At 35.2% G+C, this 24,172-nt stretch overlaps 1 protein-coding gene across 2 annotated transcripts in view; it reads right to left on the bottom strand.

The window, feature by feature from the left end:
* Mtx2 (metaxin 2) overlaps positions 1-24,172 on the bottom strand; it is a 51,897-nt gene that overhangs the window by 19,058 nt on the left and 8,667 nt on the right. The window contains exons 1-4 of one of the 2 annotated variants that reach the window (XM_090342583.1): positions 22,546-22,618; positions 15,590-15,637; positions 14,559-14,605; positions 4,277-4,349 (exon numbers count right to left, since the gene is read on the bottom strand). In XM_090342583.1, coding sequence (XP_090198709.1) covers positions 4,277-4,349; positions 14,559-14,605; positions 15,590-15,637; positions 22,546-22,609 — 232 coding nt within the window. In that variant the 5' untranslated portion in view covers positions 22,610-22,618. Of the gene's footprint in view, positions 1-4,276; positions 4,350-14,558; positions 14,606-15,589; positions 15,638-22,545; positions 22,619-24,172 lie in introns of those variants that run through there. The other variant, XM_090342584.1, reaches the window with a different exon arrangement.

Consider the following 24,172-nt stretch of genomic DNA (forward strand, 5'->3'; position numbering starts at 1 on the left):
ACTCAAGCCTGTAATCCCAGCTATTCGTGAGGCTGAGATCAGAGGATCATGATTCAAAGCCAGCCCAGGCACCAAAGTCCATGAGACTCTTATCTCCAATTAACCACCAGAAAACCGGAAGTGGCAATGTGGCTCAGGGGTAGGGCAGTAGTCTTGAGCTATAGAACTCAAAAAAAAAATTTACAGTCATACAATTTTTTGAACACATAGTTTATCAATTTTAAAACAAAAGAACTGGGTATGGCAGAGCCATGACATAATTTGAGCACTTGGGAGACTGAAGCAGGACAATTTTTAGTGCATAGTGAGTTCTATGTAGGCTGGTCAGAGTTACACAGCAAGACCCTGTTTCTGATAAAATAATGGCAGATTTCTCCCTTGAATATAGTAACAGAATGTAATATTCTTTCTTTTTCTTTCTTTTTTTTTGGGGGGGGGGCAGTCCTGGGGCATCAACTTAGGGCCTGGGCACTGTCCTTAGGCTTTCTCAAGGCTAGAACTCTACCACTTGAGTCACAGCACCACTTCAGGCTTTTTTCTATGTATATGGTACCAAAGAATCAAACCCGGGTCTCTGTGCATGCTAGGCAAGAACTCTACCACTAATCCAAACTCCTGGCCCAGATCATAATATTCAGGGCTGCCAGTAAACAAATCACTAGAGCAATGAACACTATCCAAATTATATAAACTAAGTCAGGATACTGACTCATCATCACTATCACATTTCAAAGAAATTTTACTGGGCTTTCCCTTCAGAGTGAAGTCCAATGAAATCAATCTACATTGAAAACCGTAGCTAAGAAATCTTTTACACTTTCCATTTCAGATCTCTGATATCCATTAAGGTCAACAATTCAAGTATGCAACAATGTTTATTGATGTATGACATCAATAAACAACTGACTCAAAATATCAGGAATTAAAACTATTGTTTTAATAATGATAACAATAATCATTTATTTATGGATTTATTTATTGTTGGTTGTGGAGCTAGACCTCAGGTCATGGGCACTAGCGTTAAGCCACAGCACCACTACTGGTTTTCTGATGGTTAATTGGAGACAAAAGCCTCCTATCCTGCTGGGCTGACATGGAACTACAATCTTCACGTCTAAGCCTTCTTAGTAAACTAGGATTACAGGCCTGAGCTATAAGCTCTGGGTCAATAATCTCTGAAGATACGTTCATTTGTAAGTTAAAATACAAGGGATACACCAACAGGATGGGGAAGGACTAACAATGGGGATGAATGAAAATGAGTATGATCTATGTAGTTTGTTTCCATGAATAAAGATAGAAGAATGAAACCTGTTGAAGTTGTTTTAAGAATGGAGAATGGAATGAGAGGGAATGAGATTCATAGGGATACACTGTTTCTATGTGTAGATATGTCAAGTGAAATATCCCTTGTATGACTAATTATATGCTCATAAAATGAACACCAAGTATTCTTAATACATGGAGTAAAAACAAAATAGTATGCTTATAAAAACTGGTCTCTCTATGCGGGTGGGGGGAGGGAAATGGGGACCAAGACATGAGAAAGGGTATCAATGTATGTGAATTAATGCACCTTCTATCTGGCAAATGTAATCCTTCTATTAATTACAATAAAAAATATATGAAAAAAATTGGTCTCTCTAAAATACTGCATTTTAAAAGTAGTATCATTTTAATAAATACTAATGCTGAATATAAGGGGGAGGGGAAGTCTCCAAATAGCAAGCAGGTCTACTCTGAATGTTAAAGAATGAATCCTACTGTCAGTCATAGTTCAAATAGAGTTCATACTAACAGTAGGCTTCTTCTTGGTCCTTTTTCAATAGATTCACTTCTCTAGCTCACTCAGCCTGGGGATAATGGATGAGGTGTGCTGCACCAATAAAAGCTTCATCTACACCTATAGGATATTATGAATAGCAGAAGAAAAGCAGGCCTTTTGGATTTTAGTAGATGGATTCAGTAAACATTCCTTCCTGCTACTTTCTAAACCTTGCAAAAAGAAAAGAACCATTAGGCTATCTTGTTGGTTGCTGTTTAACAACTAAAATCTTTGAAACCATCATACTACTATAATCAGTACAAGTCATATGAGATTAAAAAAAAGCTAATGCTTAGACTGAAATGTATTTTGGAGTAAAACATTTTTAGGGCAAAGCACATTTCTCCTTTTCAATAACTACTTTCAGGCTCATAGGGAAAAATTTTCATTTTATTTCTTAAAAATATATCAAGCATTGACTGGAAGCATGGCTCAGCACAGTAGAATGAGGTAGCCAAGTTTTAAATCCTAACATTACTAAAAAAAAAAAAAAAAAAGTAAGATAAATAGTTAAGACAGACAGACATTGAGCATCGTAGAATCTAAAATACATAAAAAGGATATCAATTGAGCACTCATAAAATCTTATGAAGAAAAATAGCCAGCCAGTCATCAATGAGGAGGATGAGGCAGGAGGACCACAAATTCAGATTCAAGACCAGCCTGGGCTATCCCTTTTGGAGACGGGAGTTTGGCCTAGTGGTAGAATGCTTGCCGAACATACATGAAGACCAGGGTCCAATTCATCAGTACCACATACCTAGAAAAGCCAGAGGTGGTGCTGTGGCTCAAGTGGAATAAGCTCAAGCCTTGAGAAAGCTCAAGGACAGTGCTAACACTCTGAGTTAAAGTCGCAGGACTGGCATGCATGCATGCATGCATGCATAAATAAATAAATAAATAAATGCAACAGATGAGAAGTGAATTTTTCTGTACGTAAAATGGTATTATTATATTCTTACAATGAGAGTTATTCTCTAACAGCAATTAAGTCATCAAGGAAAACAAAATACTGTTTTGACTTTAGACAAAAGTCACATTTTAAACTTTTATTTAATGAAAACATGTGGCCAAGCACGTTTGTAGAATCTGAAAATGTTAGAAAGAACCTCAGCTATTATCTAATCTGACTGCCTTACCTTACAGATGAAGTTACTGATGCTCAAGGAAGAGAAGGAAATGGTCAACATGCCACAAAGACATGCAAGGATCAAGATTTATCTAATGTTTGGCCAAGTAGTCTTGTATTCCATGCTCTCTGCTTTAAGACTATCACAAGACAGATTGATAAATACCTCCCAGAAAAGCTATGTAACACTAAGTATATTAATGGTTAGACTCAACCATTTATATCTACTACCACATGGCAGACACAAAGATGATATCAATCATGAAAAATAATAGAAAAGTGAAACGTTAACAAAAAGCATCTTAAAAAATAGAAAAGTTAGAAATCAAATCTTTCAGTGATAAGTTTAACTAAAACTTAATGAAAACTTAATTATTCCACAATCCTTTTTCTCCTACTTATACTATAAGAAGAAATATAGAGAAATGCATTGGATAATAAATGAATTCATTAATATTAAAATTTGTTTTCTGAGGAGAAAAGTCCTATGTAAGTAAGAATGGGGAAATCTGTTATTTTATATACATATATATTTAACACTATTTTAAATAATTCCTATAGTATGCCAGTAACCATCTCTAAGTATAGTTGGACTCGGAAGACAAAATTGAGTATATAAGCTATTAAATAATAGGGAGGGATGGAAGGAGAACAAGAAAAGAGAGCAGAAGATTGGGTTAATCTGATTAAAATATAATATATGCATGTATGAAAAGCCACAGGAAAGCCTGTCTGTAAAATTAATATATACTAAAAAGTTAATGACAAGAATCAAAACAGGTTCTGTTAGGGACTAGGTACTATCAGACGTGAGCAGGGAAATAAACAATAAAAGTACTTTAAAGTTATGTATGTAATCCTAGCTACTTAGGAGGCAGAGATCTAAGGATCATGGTTGATAAAAGCCAGCCCAAACATGAAAGTTTACAACACTCATCTCCAATGAACCACCAGAAAACCGGAAGTGGCCATGTGGCTCAAGGAGTACAGTGATAAGGACAACACCTGGCCAAGGGTTCAAGCCACACGACCAATCAAAAAAAAAAGATATGTATGAAAATACAACTATGAAACCTGTTAAGACTGTTTTAAGGGAGAAGAAAAGGGGGGAAAGCTAATAAAGGAGTTAATTTGATCATGGGTACATACTGTATGCATGTATGAAAATATCAGGTTTTTTTTAATGTCACAAAAACTTAATAGAACTTCAAAAGATAATAGGAAAATAAAAGGTAAAACAATGTTTTTAACGTGTAGGTAACAACCTTGAAAAATCACTATAATTTTACCCAGAATATTAACAGAGAAAAGCAAACACTTACCAGATGGAGACATGTATTCTGCATTTGCTCTACAGACCACTTTTATAGGCAGATTACACATCTGCAAAAAGGCCTGGAAGTAAAGAGAACTATAATAAGCCTAGTGAATGAACTCCTTTGCCTATTTTAAGAGAACTTTTCATCTTTCCTGAACCTAAATAGTCCATGCAGTAATATTCTATTGGAAAACAATGAACCAACTTTAAAAATCTGTTTTCCAAACAAAAATGTCATTTTTCTTCTTAAAAAAATCAATATGACCTACTATCAGTAACTATATGAAACATAAAGAGCATATATTATACTATGAGAATAATAAATTATTCATATTTATTTTATTAGTTTATGTAAGTAATACCATGGAATGCTTTAATTTTCTTTAACAGATAAGTAACAAATTTTATAAGATGCTGATAAAAATCTTGATGTCATGATACTGATTCCTTTACTCTCTGCAAGATCAATATCTTTTTCATCTTGTAGTAAAACTCAAAATGTTATTTCTCTTCAATGTCCTCTACAATAACATTTAAAACCTTTTAACATGTAATTTCTATGCTCACTTATTTGCTTTTAAAGATTTAAATTATTTATTTTTACTTAGTTTTTAAGTACAAAAATTTTAGAAGTAACTTATATGTCTAACAAGGAACAGAAGGCATAAAATAAAGTTAACGCCACAGAATGTTAAAGCTTGTGCTTTTTAAATTTGTTTTGTTTTGTTTTCAGGACTGGAGTTTGAACTCAGGGTTTCTATCTTATTAGCCTGGCAGAACACTGCTCAGTCATGCTTCCAGACCTGTTCTTCACTGGATTTTAGGCCAGAATCTCACTTCCTGCCTGGCATGCACATGAACTGCCTATTTAAAGTTGCCCCTTATTGCTGAGATAATAGCAGCACATCATTATACCCAATTTCCTTTTAGGGAGATGGAGTCTCTTGTCTTTCCTGCCCAGATGGAAATTGGCACTGATCCTCTCCATCTCAGCCTCCCACATAGTTTATGATGACAGGCAAGCAACACTGCATGCAGCTATGGTCTGACAAGGGGTCTCCAGAATTTGTCTTCCTGAGCTGAGCTCCAGCCATGATACTCTGCATTCCAGCCTCCCAAATAGTAAAAGTTACAGGTATGAGCCACAGATGCCCAATATTTTTGAAAGACAGGGAACAATCTGCTTTTAGTCAAAACAGGGCTATCTTCAGAAAGCAGACTTTAGATTTTCTTACTAAGACAAAGCTTCTATTCATTTCATAATTAAATTTGAAACAGTTGATGTGTAAATTCACTAAAGACTTTTCCCAAACATGCGATGCCATTTTCAGGAACAAAATGAAAATGGTTATGAATTTTAATTCACATCCTGCTTCACCAGAACACAAAGGAAATGTGTGCTGACAACTGAAGAATTATTTTCCACCATATTGAAGAGGAATATTTTTAAATTAAAACCATGAACAAACCTATCCTATAAAATAATTCATTTTTTCTATCAAGCAGCTGCAGATCCTATAATTGAAATAATGTATCTAAGGTTAAAAATAAAAAGTGTTAGATATCATTCTTGAAGTGACATATTAAGTTCCTAATACAGTTACAGTAATAGCCACACTTGTAGTTTAACATAAATTAAGACCTTAATTATATTTGTGACTATTTTAAATAAAATAACAAATTCCTTTGTACCTGAGAGTATAATTTATAGCAAAGCCAGGTTCATTTTCCAAACCAATCTATTTCACACTGCAGAGGTACAGTGGTATAATGGTATAATGTAATTCTGGATGTAGAATGTTTTCACTAAAAGCACAGAAGAGGTTTGAAGATAAATGAAGATGCTATTCATTCAAGGGTAATTTCATCTTAGAACTATATGAAGGATGTTTCACTCACACAGAATAGTATATGGTCTCAAATTTAAGCATATTTTCAGGTCAGATATAATGCTGCTAGATCAATTATGGTGATAGTGTACATCTAATAATGAAAAATTCTAGCCCCTTTCCATTTAAAAAATAGACTGCCGTTTTTTTCATCTTACCACCATATCTTGATCGATCTGTTTAACAGCAACAAAATGTAAAATATTGCTTACTATTTCGTATACAAAAACATACACATACAATTGATATTCTAACATATAATGTCTCAGAACTAAAGAAGCGTGAACTTTGACAAAGTTAAATATTTATATTAGTAAACTATTACCATGTATAACTATTTCATATTTCAATAACTACTAAAAATGGCAAATCAGGATAGGATGAGGCTAAATGAAAGGACCTCCAGGATATAGAAACAAGAGCCATATAATGTGATTGTTATTCTTAGTGTACTATGTTGCTTCTCATTTTTTTTGTTATCCCTTGGTTATCTCATATTGTTACAATATCTTCTTACCTCATCTGATATATTGCATATATGTTTATTTGAAATAGATAGGGAAAGGGGGAAAACAAGATGAGGGGGAGGGCGGGGGTAGGGAAATGGGGACAAAAACATGAGAAAGAGTAGCAATGTTTGTGAAGCAATGCACCTTCTATCTGGAGAATATAATGTAACCCTTCTATTAATTACAAAAAAAATAAAATAAAAATGGCAAATCAGCCACCTAATTCTACTATGAATATATGATATATTATTTCTGCAACTCCTACAAGAATTAATTTTATTATTAATTTTAGTATTAATATTTGTTATTCACATTTTTAATTTAAATTCAGTTACTTTTTAAACATAACATTTTTATACATACAATTTGTACTTACATTTTCTATAAAGCATGCCAGGTATTATATAAGCATAAACCACCATCATGTTCTACTACTTTAGGTACAAAAACAATAATGTGATACAAAATAAAGTCCTGTATCTTTATACTTTATGAAACATCAAGGAAGTTTTAAAAATATTTTCCATAAAACATTCTATTGCAGGGGCCGGGAGTTTGGCCTAGTGGTTAAAGTGCTTGCCTAACATGCATGAAGACCCCGGTTCGATTCCTTGGTACCACATACATAGAAAAAAGCCAGAAGTGGTGGTGAGGCTCAAGTGGTAGAGCTCTAGCCTTGAGAAAGTCCAAGGACAGTGCTCAGGCCCTGAGCTCAAGCCCAGGACTGGCAAAAAAAAAAAAAAACATTCTATTGCAATATATGCACTGATACCATCTTACCAGGTTTAAATTGGCATGATGCAATTATTTTAAGTTGCATTATGCAACAGAATGTATACTACCAAAAACTCAAAATCATTCCCTCAAGATTCTTCAGATAAGCTATCTCCTGTGGCCACCTCAATAATTCAAGTTGATAGTTGCTATATATTTATAATGACAGTTGTTTCTTCAATTCAATAACAGATGCAGCCCCCCAAAACAGAGAAATGTTCTCCCTCTACTCATCCTCAAACATGATTACTGGGATATTATTATTTAACCACTCATTAATATGTCCACCTAAAAAGCAACATTTGTCAAACTGAAAAAGCAAGAATCAGATAAGTATTTATCAAGCAAATAAATGGGACCTATGTATCTTTTTAATGATATGATATATTGATCAGAAAGAAAATGTTTTTCTTTGATTTTCAGATATAGAATTTACACATAAAGGATAAGAGAAAATAAAAACATTAAATGTAACATTGAACTAGAGCTCAAATTTAATTTTTAGTTGAAGGAAAAGAATTAGTTTTTTCATGCAGAAGTTTTAGTCACATTTTTATACTATCTATACTATATGCCATACAAAAAGATATCTTCTAGGTATAGTGGCCTGAATTAATAGCCTCAGCCAGCACTCAGGAGGGGAAGCAAGAGAATTATGAGTTTGAGGTTACACAATAAGAAATTCCAGGCTAATAGGGCTACAGACTGAGACCAGTCTCAAAAAAACACAAAAGAAAAAAAACCCAGTTTCTTTTTATATATGGCTTCATATATATTTCTAAAACTTACTAAGAAAAAATATTTTATTTACGTAAGACATTCATAAAATATTTGAAGTCAAAACAGGTACTAATTCTTCATTCAGCATCATCTTGTATTTCTATAGCTTTTACTTTTTTCAAAAAAATTTCTCATTTATTACCAAATAAGCTTCAAAGTAAATCTTTATCTCATTTCAAAGTTCCAATATATTTATCCGTCATACCTTAGTATAAATTATAAATCATATGATACACCTTGCTAGAAAATGTCACAAATAACTGTGATTAAACATTCACTTATTGAGTATAAGTTCAAAGATCTGTAGCGCTAAACTAGAATGATATACAGCAAATCATTTTTAGATGGGGACTACCAACTCAAACTCCCTAGGTTGTATTCTGACAACGCCACATACTTTTTATGTAACTTTGGAACAATCCCTCTATCATACCTGAAGAAAAAAGATTAGTAGTACTACCTCACAAAGTTGCCCCAAAGTATGTATAATAACTGCCTTACATAACACTAAGCTCATATAGTAGTTGTAAGAATTAGAGTTCATATGGATTAGGTACTCAGCAAATGGTAAATACATGTGGCATTCTAACCAATATTATCATTTTGGCTTACCATGTCAATCTGTAGGCTCTATGCCTTTGAACACAGCATCTTCTGAGCTTTAGTTTCCACATATTTAAAAGGAACATTAACAACATACTGCATATCATGGTTATGACCAATATTTTACCAAAACAAGTTCTCAGTAGTTAGTTGTTCCTGAGGTTTTCCAAGCATCAGGTCCCAACAACAGTGCAGAATAGGCTGTTTAGCACAAAATCAAAACTATACAGCGTGTCACAAATTTTGTTACCTTCACCTCACATAGGAATTATGCTACTTTCCCCTGTATTGTTCCAATTTTAACATATGTGCTGTGAAAGCCAACATGCTAGTACCTTTTTTATGAAAGAATACTTGCAAAAATATTAATGTTCAAATACAAGTATGTTCCTAAAAAGATCTTACATATATGTAACCCAGTGGTTACAGTCTACAATTTCCTAATCTACTTGTTGAAATGACATGCATTTCTGTCAAAGAAACAAGAGATAAAGGCCAACATTCATTTTATATTAATACACGAGGTATTTTTAAATGCTTTACATATGTTAACACATTCAAATCCCAAGAGGACATATATTACATCGTTACTTTATAGACAAGCAAACTTGAAACAAAGAGGTTTATTTAAGGACCAACTGCCTATTTCAATTGTAGAATCTGCTATAAAAAAGTAAGATAGGCCAGGTGTCAGTTGCTCATGTCTGTAATCCTAGCTACTCAAAAGGATAAGTCCTGGAGTACCTTGAAGCTACTTAAGGAAGAAGTCTGGAGACTCTATCTTTAATTAATTATGAAAAACACTGAACTGGAGATATGACTCAAGTGACGAAGTGCCAGCCATAAACAAGAAAGCTGAATGAGAACACAAAGTCTTGAGTTAAAGCCCAGACATCAGAAGGGGGGTGGGGGGAACAGCATATTCTAAATACAGAATATATTTCTTTTTTTTTCTTTTTTTGCCAATCTTGGGCTTGGGCTCAGGGCCTGAGCACTGTCCTTGGACTTTCTTAAGGCTAGGACTCTATTACTTGAGCCTCAGCACCATTTTTGGCTTTTTTCTACAAATGTGGTACCGAGGAATCGAACCCAGGTATTCATGCATGCTAGGCAAGCACTCTACCACTAGGCCAAACTCCTGGCCCCCAGAATATACTTCTTAAAGAAAATAATATAGATTATACAGTATATACTTCTTGAGAAAAATTTTAATTCTTTTTTGAAAAAAGCTTGTAGATTTCATAAGTACTTGCTCATACTATATTTCTAATCCTGCACTATCTAATACAAGAGCCACCAGCAACATTTAGCTACTGAGGACTTAAAAATGCGGTAAAGTGGAGCTGTGGCTCAAAGTGATAGACTGCCAGCCTTGAGAAAAAAGAGCTCAGGAACACTGCCCAGGCCCTGAGTTCAAGCTCCATGAATAACAAAAAAAGAGGGGATGGGCTAGCATATATTGCATGCTATTAATATACCATCAGATTGTGAACTGAACATTTAAAAATGTAAAATAATAAATTTTGTATTGACTACATAAAATGATTTAATAGCTGATGTATTGGGTTAAATAAAACATATTACAATTCATATCATCTGTTTATTTTGCTTTTTAATCGGACTACTAGAAAATTTTTATTAAATATGTAGCTAACATTGAATTTACCTACTGAACAATTGGTTTAGGGTTAGTGGGTAAGAGAAGATAGTAACATGATTATCATAAATATGTTTTACTAGCCAATATAAGCTTAACTCCTTCAAAGCAGCATAACAAAATGGAAAATTCTGTTTTTATGCACATGAATGCCATGTAACATACAAATATAAAGACAGTTTATGGAAACCAAATGAATATTCTATACTAACTTACAAGGTTGCATTTTTACCAGGAAATAATTTCAGTTAAAACCAATACATAGGTGCCGGGTGCTGTGGCTCACACCTCTAGTCCTAGCTACTCAGGAAGCTGAGATTTGAGGATCAAAGTTCAAAGCCAGCCTGGGCACAAAAGGACCTGAGACTCTTATCTCCAATTAACCTCTAGAAAACAGGAAGTGGGGTTTGGCTCAAGAGTAGGGTGCTAGCCTTAAGCTGAAGAGCTCAGGGACAGCCCCATGACCAAAAAAAAAAAACAAACCTTGGAGATAAGAGAAAATTGAAGAGTAATTAGGCACTGAAAATGGAAAAAAAAAATGTTTTCTTTCACAATGAAATTTTGTTAAACTAACTACTTAGCTTCATAGATATAATAAAGTCAAATTTGGCATTTCTTGATGCTTAACTGGCAAACAATTAAAATATCTGATAGTTGCTATCCTCTAGAAAATATTTACTTCATGAATACCTGTCACACTGCTTTAACCAATTTTATTCATCAAACATGAAGCCTTTAACCAATTCCTCTTAACGGATGCTGGCCCGCTACATAGAAGAATATTGCTCCATAAAGTTTACATCAGATATGTGGAAAAGTCACATTTATAATCATGGCTACTATCAGCTGTCACACCAAAGAATATTGCAGAAAAACCAAGCCTTTTTAATATATGCTAGTTAATTTATCATCTAAGTGACATATGTAGGATAACAAACTGAAATAGTTAAGCAAAATTCTATTATTTTAAAATATCCTTTTCCCTGGTTTTAGTTGCAACTATGATCTGAGAAACTGTGGTGAGAAAGAAAATTAATACCTAAGATGTCTTTTTTCCTCCCTTATCAAAAATACTTAAGATGTACAAATTTTAATTGCTAGTATACCAATATCTTGCTTTGTAATGAAAAGTGCTTAAAACATCTATTGCAGGTTTCTAACCTTACAATCATTCACAATCAAGGCTGGATAATTCATAATTAAGGCTGGTCTAGAAGGCTGTTCTGTGCATTATGGGATGTGTAGCAGCATCCTAGTTGTCTACCCAACAGATGGAATTCTCCCAGCAATTCTGACAGCCAAAAACATCTAAACACTGTCACATCTTCAGGAAACAAAATTCCTTCCATCTGATAACCAAGCATATATTCCCACACAAAATACTTTCCTATTTTGTGAAAATTACTTCTTTACTTTCTAAACAGCTATTACTTAATTCTTATCAGAAAGGAGATAAGGAGGTCTGTAGGCCTGCTGAAATCATATTACCAACACTCTGGGTACATTTGTATTTGTGTGTGCAATGAAATACTTTCTTAAAAAAAAAAAAGTTTTACAATTTTTGCCAAATCGGGGACCGGGAGTTTGGCCTAGTGGTAGAGTGCTTGCCTAGCATGAAAGAAGACCCGGGTTCAATTCCCTGGTACCACATACACAGAAAAAGCCGGAAGTGGTGCTGTGCTCACGTGGTAGAGCTCTGAGCCTTGAGAAAGCCCAAGGACAGTGCTCAGGCCCTGAGTTCATGCCCCAGGACTGGCAAAAAAAAAAAAAAAAAAAGAATTGAAAATTAAGAACTAGTGCTTCAAGTAAAGTATTAGTAATGTCCTGAAGCTATCTTTTCAAAGATACATGATTGACAACACTGTAAGCTTAATACTATAACAGGTCTTAAGAGAAAATATGTAGCTTTGTAACTATCCAAATTGAACAGTAAATATAGAAAAATCATGCCTGTAATCCTAGCTACTCAGGAGGCTGAGATCTGAGGACCATGGTTCAAAATGGGCCTGGCCAAGAAAGTCCTTGTGACCCTTATCTCCAATTTACTACCAAAATGCTAGAACTGAAGCAGTGACTCAAAGTGGTAAAGTGCTAATCTTGAGCAAAAAAGCTCAAGTAGAGCACCTAAGCCCTGAGTTCAAACCCCAGGACAGGCACCAAATACATACATAAATACATACATATATATACATATATATACATATACTTACATACATACATAATACCTTACCCCATATACATATTAATATAGTGATATAACCTCCAGAAAAGAAAATACTGTTTTAAATACAACAAATAGGGCTGGGAGTTTGGCTTAGTGGTAGAGTTCTTGCCTGGCATGCACGAAAGACCCATGCTCAATTCCTCAGTACCACATACATAGAATACGCTGGTAGTGGTGCTGTGGCTCAAGTGGTAAAGCCCTAGCCTTGAGAAAGCCTAAGGACAGTACTCAGGCCCGGAGTTCAAGCTCCAGGACTGGCAAAAAAAAAAAAAAAGGAAGTAATTTATTTATGCTGTTGTTTCCTAGCTACTCAGGAGGCTGAGATCTGAGGATCAAGGTTCAAAGCCAGCCTGGGAACAAAAGGACCTGAGACTCTTATCTCCAATTAACCTCTAAAAAACGGAAGCAGGGCTTGGCTCAAGAGTAGGGCGGTAGCCTTGAGCTGAAGAGCTCAGGGACAGTGCCCAGGCCAAGTTCAAGCCCCATGACCCAAAAAAAAGGAAAAACAAAAAACTCAAAATTTCTGCTCACAAAAGTTAACATAATATGAAAACACAGTTAAAATATTACAAAAAAACATAATTTATATTCTGGGTAAAAGATATTAAACCTACTAATACATTGTTATCCAACACATTTCTTTCTCTTTTTTCACCCTGCCTTAAAACAAAGATAGATTAAATGTTGTACTATCACTATGATACTAAATGGTAGTATCAGACAGTTATTAAGCCTAGAAAACACAAGATTGAAGAAAAAATATGAGATAATTGAAAACTAAGCACTTAATAGTATGCCTAACACACAACAAAAACTCAGTAATTTCCTTTCTTCCCTTTCTTTTTGTCCTCAAAGAGCTCTGTTTCACCTCCAATAAATGTCATGTTGTAGATTTCTCCTTGAATTATCTTTTAGGAACTAAACAATAAAATCTTTGTGAATTAAGCCACATAAACTAATAGCCACTTAATATAAGAAATGCTGTGTAACTATACTGCTATGTTTATGGAAACATTACTTTATAAAATAAGGAAATAATCCCCCAGGTATCCTAGAGTGCCTTGCTGAAGTTTATAGAGCCAATAATCTTTTTTGGATTATACAACTGTGATATACAACTTGAAGAGCTATTTCATTCAGTAAGTGGTTTAAGGTTAATAAACACACATGTAAAATTACTATACAGAGTAACTGGCAAAGAACAGGCCCCTATTTCAAGATACCAAATGGGATTAAGTCTAAAACAGATATTAATAAGAATGGCTTAAAAATATGTAATAAATAAGTCTTTACAAAACATACCTATTAGCTGGACGTGGTACCGCACATCTGTAATCCTAACTACTCAGGAGGCTGAGATTTGAGGATCAAGGTTCAAATCTAGCCTGAGCACAAAAGGACCTGAGACTCTTATCTCTAATTAACCTCTAGAAAATGGGAAGTGGAGCTTGGCTCAAGAGTAGAGCATTAGTCTTGAGCTGAAGAGTTCAGGGACAGGGCCCAGGCCGAGTTCAAGCCCCATGACCCACAATAATAATAATAATAATAATAATAATAATAATAATACCAACATGTCTAACCAAAAGCAAAACAGCTAAGACACAGAATATGCCTATCACTTATAAGTGGTTTTGTTTAAAGAATGAATAAAAAGATTTTGATACAGTGACAATAACTAAATGAATATTGCTCATATTAAAACTGTAGTTCACAGAGAAGCACCATTACAGTGGAAATGCTAAGTAACCCAAAGTAATACTAACATATAGTGTCTGACTTTCTGGAGAGGGGATTAAAAATGCAAACAACCTAGAGGGGTTTTAAAAAAGTTATATAACTTTCATATTTACCTGAACAGCAAGAGAAGCTGCATTATCAGAAAGCAAAATTTGTTCCCCTGTGAAAATTCAATGAAATAACTGAGTAAAAAAATGTAACAGATAAACAAAATACTTTTATTTTAAAAGATTAATCCTATTTTTTAGAAGAAACAGTATAGCATACTCTAAAGTAATCTGCAATTCTACATCTACATAGTATAATAATTTTTATAAAGCTATCATGGAAATAATAATGAAAACAGTATTCTCTCTATGTGACCACTCATTTCATTTTATCAGAAATCTGTAATTAAAATTTCTCATTTAAAAGCAAATTCAATTTTAAGTTTTCGGGAAACATTCCCCTTCTTTTCATTAAAATTAAATAAAATAGTATCTGCTCATATCTCTCTAGTTAAAAGTAAAAGCATTCACAATCATATAAAACCAGCTTGCAGTTAATATTGCACAGTGTGTCTAGCTCTGTCACACAAAAGAAAGATGACAAGTTTGCTGCAATAAAAATTCCATGCTTAGAAGACTGGGGCTGCTGCCTATTAGTCTTCATTACTTTGCAGTCTTCTGACAACTGTAGCAGGCTGCTGAGCCCCAAATGGGGTCCATAATGTGATCTGATGATATATGAAGAGCTGCTAAAGGGAGCCTGAACTATCCTAGCCTATACATTTTAACAGTTCCTTTTTACTGAGAGCCCACTTTACCACAGGACTTCAAAAATCTGCTGTCTCAGCTATTGGCACAGTAAATCTGCCAACTGCTCCTGCAACCACATCATTTTACACTGCCTACAGCAGCCAATATAATGAGTCAATAATAAACTAAGGATCTTATAGGCCATGAATAGTTGGTTTACACTGGCAGATACAAGTTTAGGCAAAACCTCCTAGACAAATTATACAAGAGAAGCCCTTTTTTATATTCTGAGTTCTTTTTAACATAAATTATATCCGCCACTGTTTCTAGGTTTTGTCATTTAAAAAATATATATATAGATACATAGATAGATACAAAGTCATTTTTAAATGTGAACAAAAACATACCTTTCAGTTGCTGATATAATGTAGCATTTTCTGGCCAAGGTTCTGTAGCTGCAGAAACATGGTAATGACATTTAGACAAATATCAATAATCAACTAATTAATACTCACAATACACTGGCATAGAGCACTAATGGCAACCTCTATAAATGCATATTTCCTTTATTGTTGTGATAAATTGTTTTGTTTTCAGGGTTTTTTTTTGCAAGTCCTGGGGCTTGAAACCAGAGCCTGAGCACTGTCCTTGGACTTTCTCAAGGCTAGCCTTCTACCACTTGAGCCACAGCACCACTCCCGGCTTTTTCTTCTTATGTGGTACCAAAGAATCAAACCTAGGGCTTCATACTTGCTAGGCAAGCACTCTACAATTAGGCCACACTTTCAGCCTGACAAATTGTTTTTTATACAGACACTTTCTACCCAATCTAAAGTGAAATTTTAAAAAATAAACTCATTTAACTTGCCTTAAATACCCCAACACTCAGTGTTGTTCATACATACAAAAGGATACTGATGTTTGATTCACCACCCCAAAAATAGGGGGAAAAAAATCACAGTATTTTAAACTATAGTAAAGAAAATTTTCAAATACTAAATAAAAGAATCAAAATAAATCTGCATCAGGCTATCTTTCCTTTTGAACTTGTATTATTTAAAAATATAGAAGAATCCTCATGTTCTAGAACACTTAATTGCTTTGACTCTATTCCTACACATGCATTTTAAAAAAGAAAAGCATTAAACACCAACAATATGAAATGAAGCCAGGAAAGCAACATTTCAGACCTGAAGTAAAGCTTGACTTTGACCCTTAATCTCTCATCTACAGAAGATTGTGAGTACAAAGAGAAGATTAGCAATCTTCAAAGTTTAAGAAAAGCATTAGATTTGAATTATCTAATCAACTGGTCTTATAAACAATGATGCCACTGAGAGAATATACAACCTATTAGGATGTCATTCATGGAATTCTTTGCAAAAACCGTAAAATATCAGAATCATCAATTCTAATGTAGCAACTACATTTTCTCAACAAGAAAGCATATTAAATATGTCATGAGGGCAGGGAGTTTGGCCTAGTGGTACAGTACTTGCCTAGCATGCACGATACCCAGGCTCAATTCCTTGGTACGACATACACAGAAAAAGCCAGAAGTGGTCCTATGGTTCAAGGGTTAGAGCACTAGCTTTGCGAAATCACAAAGACAATGCTTAGGCCCTGAGTTCATGCCCCAGGGCTGGCAAAAAAAAAAAAAAAAAAAAAAAGTCACATGATGAAAATTTAGTGTTTTTTATCCTAATCCAGTCCCTAACATAGCAATAAATCCCATTTTTTAAAAATATTTTGTGGTATAATTTTTTCTTTCTTTTTAATTTTATTGTTGGGGCAAGGTAGAGAGGGGTTCCATTACATTCATCAGGTAATGGGTACATTACTTCTTGAACATCGTTACCCCTTCCCATGTTTTTCTCCTACTCTCCCTCCCACAATCCCTCCCAATCATTGTTTTTCCCTTACCTTCCCTTTTTCAAATAAACAAATCATCATATATACAATATACCAGATACCAAAGTCAGATACAGTAACAATAAATCCTTTTCAATACATAATTATGACTGATTTTTAAGTGTATACATGTGAAGCATTTTGTTCTTATAACTGATCATTTAAGAAGTAGAGAACCTCTTTATTTGCTTTCCTTATGCTTGCTTTACAATGCATGAAAATACCATAGTGTTATTAAAATTAAGTAGTGGCTCACGCCTGTAATCCTAGCTACTCAAAAGGCTGAGATCTAAGAATCAAGGTTCAAAGCCAGCCCCAACACTAAAGTCCACATACCCTTATCTCCAATTAACCACTAGAAAAACTGGAAGTGGGCTTGTAGCCTTGAGCTGAAGAGCTCAGGGGCAGAGCCCAGGTGTACAGTTCAAGTCCCACAACCAACAAAAAAAAAGTAATAAAAAAAATTGAAAATGTTTTTGCAGCTTAATTTGAGCTATAGAAAATGAAGCTCAGGGGTTGGGAAAGTGGCTTAGTGATAGAGTGCTTACCTAGCATGCATGAAGCCCTGGGATTAATTCCTCAGTACTACATAAAAACAGTGTGGCTGAAGTGGTAAAACACTAGCCTAGCTTTGAGCAAAAGCAGCTCAGGACAGTACCTAGTCTCAGAGTTCCAGCCCTAGGAAAAGCAAACAAGAAAGAAGAAGAGGAGAGGAAGAGGAGAAGGAGAGGGAGAGGGAGAGGGGAGGAGAGGAGAGAGAAGAGGAGAAGGGAAGGGAGAAAGGGGGAAAGGGGGAAAGGGGGAAAGGGGGAAGGGGGTAGGGGGAAGGGACAATAAAGCTCATACTGAACTATAACACCAGATCACCAAGCAAATAATGGACCATACAATACATACTTCTGTATACTGGTCCCACAAATATTACACATACATACAACAGCTACTGGATCTCAACACACATACCAAAAAGGCAATAAAACTAAAGATTTATCTTTTACTGTAATCATTTTAACAAAGTAAAATTTCAATATGAGACCAATTAACCTATATAACAGTTTTTAAAATAAAAGTCAAGGAAACAAAAACAAGCCTACATCAGCAGTAATCTTTTAGAATAAAGTGTATGGTCAGCATATCTACTACTGTTAACATCTCTACTAGAAACAATACAATGAGGTTCCTTCATCATAAAATTCTAAATAATCAAAAATTCAATTATATATATATAATATTGACTTTATTAAAGCAATAAAACCTACAAATAAAAATTTCAAATAACAACTGCAACAAATTTTCTTTTTTGTTTTATTTTTGTTTTTGCCATTCCTGGGGCTTAAACTCAGTGCTCACACTATCCTTGGGCTTTCTCAAAGCTAGCACTCTACCACTTGGGCCACAGCACCACTTTCAGCTTTTTGTGTACGTGGTACTAAGGAATCCAACCCAGGGCTTTGTGCATGCTAAGCAAGCTCTCTACCACTAGGCCACAGTCCCAGCCCCACAACTAATTTTCCTGAAGGAATAGAGTATCCTATGTACCTGTGTCAGCCAAATTATATTACACCTTGCCTACAAATTGGTATTTATTAAATGTGAAAAGAAAAAAAGGCTATGTGATTATACACCTATCATATTTCATGCCATAAACATTCAGGCTAATCAAAGTTTTGCTAAACGTATTATCTATATTAAGATGATAATTAAACATTCTAGTAATTTTAACTTTTGTTAGCAAACTTTTGAATATACAGTGGAATAGCAATATATGTGGAATATAATCTAAGTATATATGTTAGAAACTATTCTACTATGTTGTAAGATTAATGTGCATGACCAACAATTCATGTTCTCAGTTACTTTTGTTAAAAGTTAACTCACAGGGCTAGTTTGATGGTTAGAGTACCTGCCTAGCTTATATGAAGCCCAGGGATCAATCCTCAGTACCATCAAAAACTAAAAATAAAAAGGTTTTTTTTTTTTAAGTACATCACCTCCACTATAAAATTCTCCAGATCTAATCCAAGAGACCTACTTAATATAATAGAGCTTCTACAACATATTACCCGGCTGCAAATAAAGCTATAGAGTTGTTTCCAAATACCAAAAGCTCTGTAATTAAGAACCTAAAACTTGGATGAAAGGGATGTTTTGTTTAATCCAAGATATAATTTATGTGTCAACTCACTGGCCATTCTTAATTCTTCTAAGAAGTCTCTCTGAGTCTTTAGTCAATTAATTGTTTGGGCTGTTGCTTCTTTGAATGTTTGCTTTACCAGCCATAATAGAAATGCAAATGAAACAACATTGAGAATTTACCTTGCCCCAGTAAGAATGGCTATTATAAAGAAAACTAACAATATCAAATGAAGTCAAACTCTATTACACAGTTGGTGGGAATGTAAACTTGTTCAGCCACTCTGGAAATAAGTATGGAGATTCCTCAAAAGACTAAACATAAAGCTTCCCAGCACCCAGCAATTCCACTCCTGGTCATTTATCCAACTGACCACAAACCAGGTCACACTAAAGCCACCATCACAACCATTTTCACTGCAGCATTATTTACTCTAGCCAATAATAGGTCTGCCTGGGAGAACAGTCCCATTCCCCCATCTCCTCCTTGTGAAGGACAGGCAAGTAGCTTTACCAGATATCACTGCCCAAAACTGGTAATCACCTGTAACTGTTAATCACGTGTTAATTACCTGACTGTAAGTCAGCAAAAAGACTCCAAGTTCTGAGGTAACTTCTGAAAATGTTTTTGCAGCTTAATTTGAGCTATAGAAAATGAAGCTCAGGGGTTGGGAAAGTGGCTTAGTGATAGAGTGCTTGCCTAGCATGCATGAAGCACTGGGATTGATTCCTCAGTACTACATAAAAACAGAAAAAAATAGAAATAGCACTGTGGCTCAAGTGGTAAAGCACTAGCCTAGCTTTGAGCAAAAGAAGCTCAGGACAGTACCCAGTCTCAGAGTTCCAGCCCTAGGAAAAGCCTTTCCCTATATAATCTCTTTCTACCATTAGTTCTCTCTGTAACGCCCACATCTAGTGCAGACCAGCAGTTTATTTCTAATAAACTCTCTTCTGCCTGAACCATATAGCTAAGATATGGAATCAACCCTGATGCACGTCAGTGGACAAGGGGATCAAGAAAATCTAGTGTACACACACACACACACACACACACACACACACACACACATAGAGGAATTCTATTCATCCATCAAAAGGTATGAATGATACTGTACCATTAGTAAAGAAATGGAAAGACTTGGAAAAACATTAAATGAAGTAAACCAGACCCAAAGAAACACATTGCATGGGTTCCCTCATTTGTGTTAGCCAGAATGTGCTTATAAATTCACAAGTAAATACACTGGATGATTTAAAAACAAAAAAAGCCACTGGAACGTGATAACACTTAATACAGTTCTCTAGGCATTCACACACAGTGAGATCAGAGATTAGATGACACTCTTAGGAGAGGAATATAAAGGTCAATGTTTATGCACCTTTGAGCACTTGAGCACATAAAATAATATTTATCAAAATGAACTCCAGGAATGTAAACAAGTTTTTTTTTTTCCTTTGCCATTGTTCTTGTATTTTCCTTTGCCTTGTTTATGTCTTTGGGAGGATAAATGTGGGTACAAAAATGGTGTGACAGGGGCTGGGAGTTTGGCCTCAGTGGTAGCATGCACAAAGACTGGGGAACAATTCCTCAGTACCACATATATAGGAAAAGCTGGGAGTGGTGCTGTGGCTCAAGTGGTAGAGCACTAGCCTTGAGGAAAGCCCAAGGACAGTGTTCAGGCCCTGAGTTCAAGCCCCAGGACTGGCAAAAAAATAAAACGGTGGGACAAGAAGTGATGCTGTGGCTCAAGGGGTAGAGCTTAGAGCTGTAGCCTTGAGCTGAAGAGCTCAAGGACAACACCCAGACCCAGAGTTCAAGACCCACAACCAACCAAAAAAAACAAAATGTCTGAATATAATAATGATTTCCTGGGCACCAGTGGCTCATGCCTGTAATCCTATCTACTCAGGAGGCTGAGATCTGAGGATCATAGTTCAGCGGTTCAAAGCCAGTCCAGGCACAACAAGTCCATAGAGACTCTTACTTCCAATTAACCACCAGAAAAAAGCCCGAAGTGGCTCAAGTGGCAGAGCACCAGCCTTGAGCTGAAGAGGTCAGGAACAGTGCCCACACCAAGGTCAGGCTCCATTACCCACAATACACACACACACACACACACACACACACACACACACACACGCGCGCGCGCGCGCACACACACAAATGCAGCCCAAATCATCAACATGGCCTGTCAATGCCATTTGGTTTTCCACTCCATCTCACACATCTTCCCACACTTTCCCTCTCTTCACTTCAGTCACAGTAGCCTTCATCCCGTTTGCATATGTTCCACAATCTTTCTTTTCCCAACTCTTCTGTGCTACTTCTGTCTAGAACAAACTTTCCCTCCTTTGTGTCATCAAATTTCATCCCCAAATCAATTACTCAGGTACAGAAAAACATTCCTGAAAAAGAAACTACTATATCTTTCATAGCAAAGCAGTTGAGTGTCTTAACTCTAAGATACTTAGTGACCAATATTAATTTGTCCTTTGAAATTATCATTACTATTTTAACAGAATTCACTAGCATGGTATGAACTAAATTTCATCATACTATAAAGAAAATATACTCCTAGCAGGGCACTTGTGGCTCATGCCTCTAATCTAACTACTCAGGAGGCTGAGATCTGAGGATTAAGATTCAAAGACACCATGAGCAGAAAAGTCCCTGAGATCCCTATCTCCAATTAACCATTAAATAAATGTAGATGTAGAGCTGTAGCTCAAGTGGCAGAGCACTATCCTTGAGGAAAACAAAAAAAGCTGAAAGGCAGCACCTAGCCCCTGAATTCAAGCCCCAGGACCAGCACAAAAACTAACAAATGATACAGAATATAATGTTACAAATACACATATCAAGTAACACAAATCAAAACATACATATGTGCTTCCCATTATTTTAATTGTATTTATCTGCTTATTTTTAAGCTATATCAACAATAACATACCTAGAAATCTATATTTACTACTAATCTATTATAATTCTCAGTGAAATACTGCTGGCTAATAAATTCACACATGTATATCAAAAGGTTTCTTAAAGACTTATGTATTAGCTCGACACAGTGGCTCACACCTGTAGCTCTAGCTACTCAGGAGGCTGATATCTGAGGATCACAGTTCAAAGCCAGTCTGGGCACTAAAGACTGTGAGACTCTTATCTCCAATTAACCACCAGAAAAGTGGAAGTGGTACTATGGCTCAAGGGTAGGGTGGTAGGCTTGAACTAAAGAGCTCAGAGATAGTGCCCAGGCCCAGAGTCCAAGCCTCACTCTCCCCGCCCTCAGGGGGGATGGGGGGAATGCTTATATATTACTTGCAGTACACTCTTCAGTGTCAAGCAATAAGTCATTCTGGTGGCAGATGATCCATCCATCCATTCAATTCAGAATCTTTCACATTATGAAAGTGTTATGACCTAATAAGTCTAGATTCCAAAATCCATTTCCTGATAACCTAATGTAAAAGGACAAGAGAAGGGCCATAAAAAGAGGTGCCCTTTGTTGCTGGTTTCTTTTCTTAAGTTCTGCATTTTTAATGTACAACAAGCTTCCTCTGGCATATGAATGCAGGTGAAGACACATAATTTGTAGAATAATAGGCACTAATATTACATGCTGCTTCAGTTCTGTCATTTTTCCAATCCATCAAATTGATTAATGCTATAATAACTCTATGCAAACCTATCATTTGTACCCTAATGAAGTCAACTCAGTTTATCCTTAGGCAACTGGATTTCAAAAGCTCATAGATGTCATCTTTTTAGCTTAGCAAAACTATTTAGATTGTATGATATAAAAGGAAGAAAAAAACATGTATCTTATGTCCAAATGTGGATGGTCTTCTGCCAAAGGCATAAAAGAAAATAATACTAAAATAGAATGCTCAGAGAGCACCTGGCAGTTCCTAAACAAGTATACTTTATTACTAAGACATATAGAAAAATGAAGGAAATAAGTTGCTAATTTGACATAGACACTATATTAATCTCAACAATAACATACATACATAAATTTAAAGCCATCTAGATTTAGACAATTACAATATTAAGGTTTTATTTAAAATAGATTTTAAATATGACTAGATTTAAAATATAATACAGGACTATTCTATAAGAAAATCCCATATTATAGAGCAGGATCACATCAGAATTCCTCTATAAATACAAAAACAACCTAGCATTCATGAAGCCCTGGGTTTGATTCCTCAGTACATATACACAGAAAAAAACGAAAGTGGCACAGTGGCTCAAGTGGCAGAGCAATCGCCTTGAGCAAAAAAAATGTCCAAGGACAGTGACAGTGCTCAGGCCCTGAGTTCAAGCCAGGACTGGCCAAAAAGAAAAATTCAAAACAGGGGTGGAAAATCCTCAGAGATACCTTCAATATATTAAAGCCATTTAACTGAACAACAGATTATTAAATGTCCAAAATGTTACTGTGACCATAATAAAAAGATTTTTAAAAAGTGTAGTTGGTCAAGATAAATTGTTTACATGTCTGGAAACACCATAATGAATCTCACTTTATAAAAGTAATGTATGTTAATAAATATAATTATTAAAGATAAATGCAGTACATATAAATTGCACCATAAGGTCTAAGTTCATTTGAATGAATGAGGGGCAAAGAGAGAAGTGAGAATAGTAGGTGCCAATCACTGACAGCACAGTAAGTAAATGTAGGTGGTGTTGAGGAAAAAATTTTAGATCTTGAAGTCAGATACACATGGATTTTCCTTCTAATTCTATAACTTACTGTCTGAGTAACCATGGCAAAGTTGCTTAATCTTTTTAAACTCAACTATCTTACTAGAATAAGTGGCGAATATTAGGTATCTTATAAAGTTGTTGAAAGAATTAGATCAATGTTATAAATCCCCTATTTATTGATTGATATAAACACTAGATTAGCAGAAATCTTCTTGAAAAAGTAACAATCTGC

Source organism: Megascapheus bottae, chromosome 12 (genome assembly GCF_031878675.1).
Source record: "Megascapheus bottae isolate mThoBot1 chromosome 12, mThoBot2.hap1, whole genome shotgun sequence".
NCBI classification, from domain to species: Eukaryota; Metazoa; Chordata; class Mammalia; order Rodentia; family Geomyidae; genus Megascapheus; species Megascapheus bottae.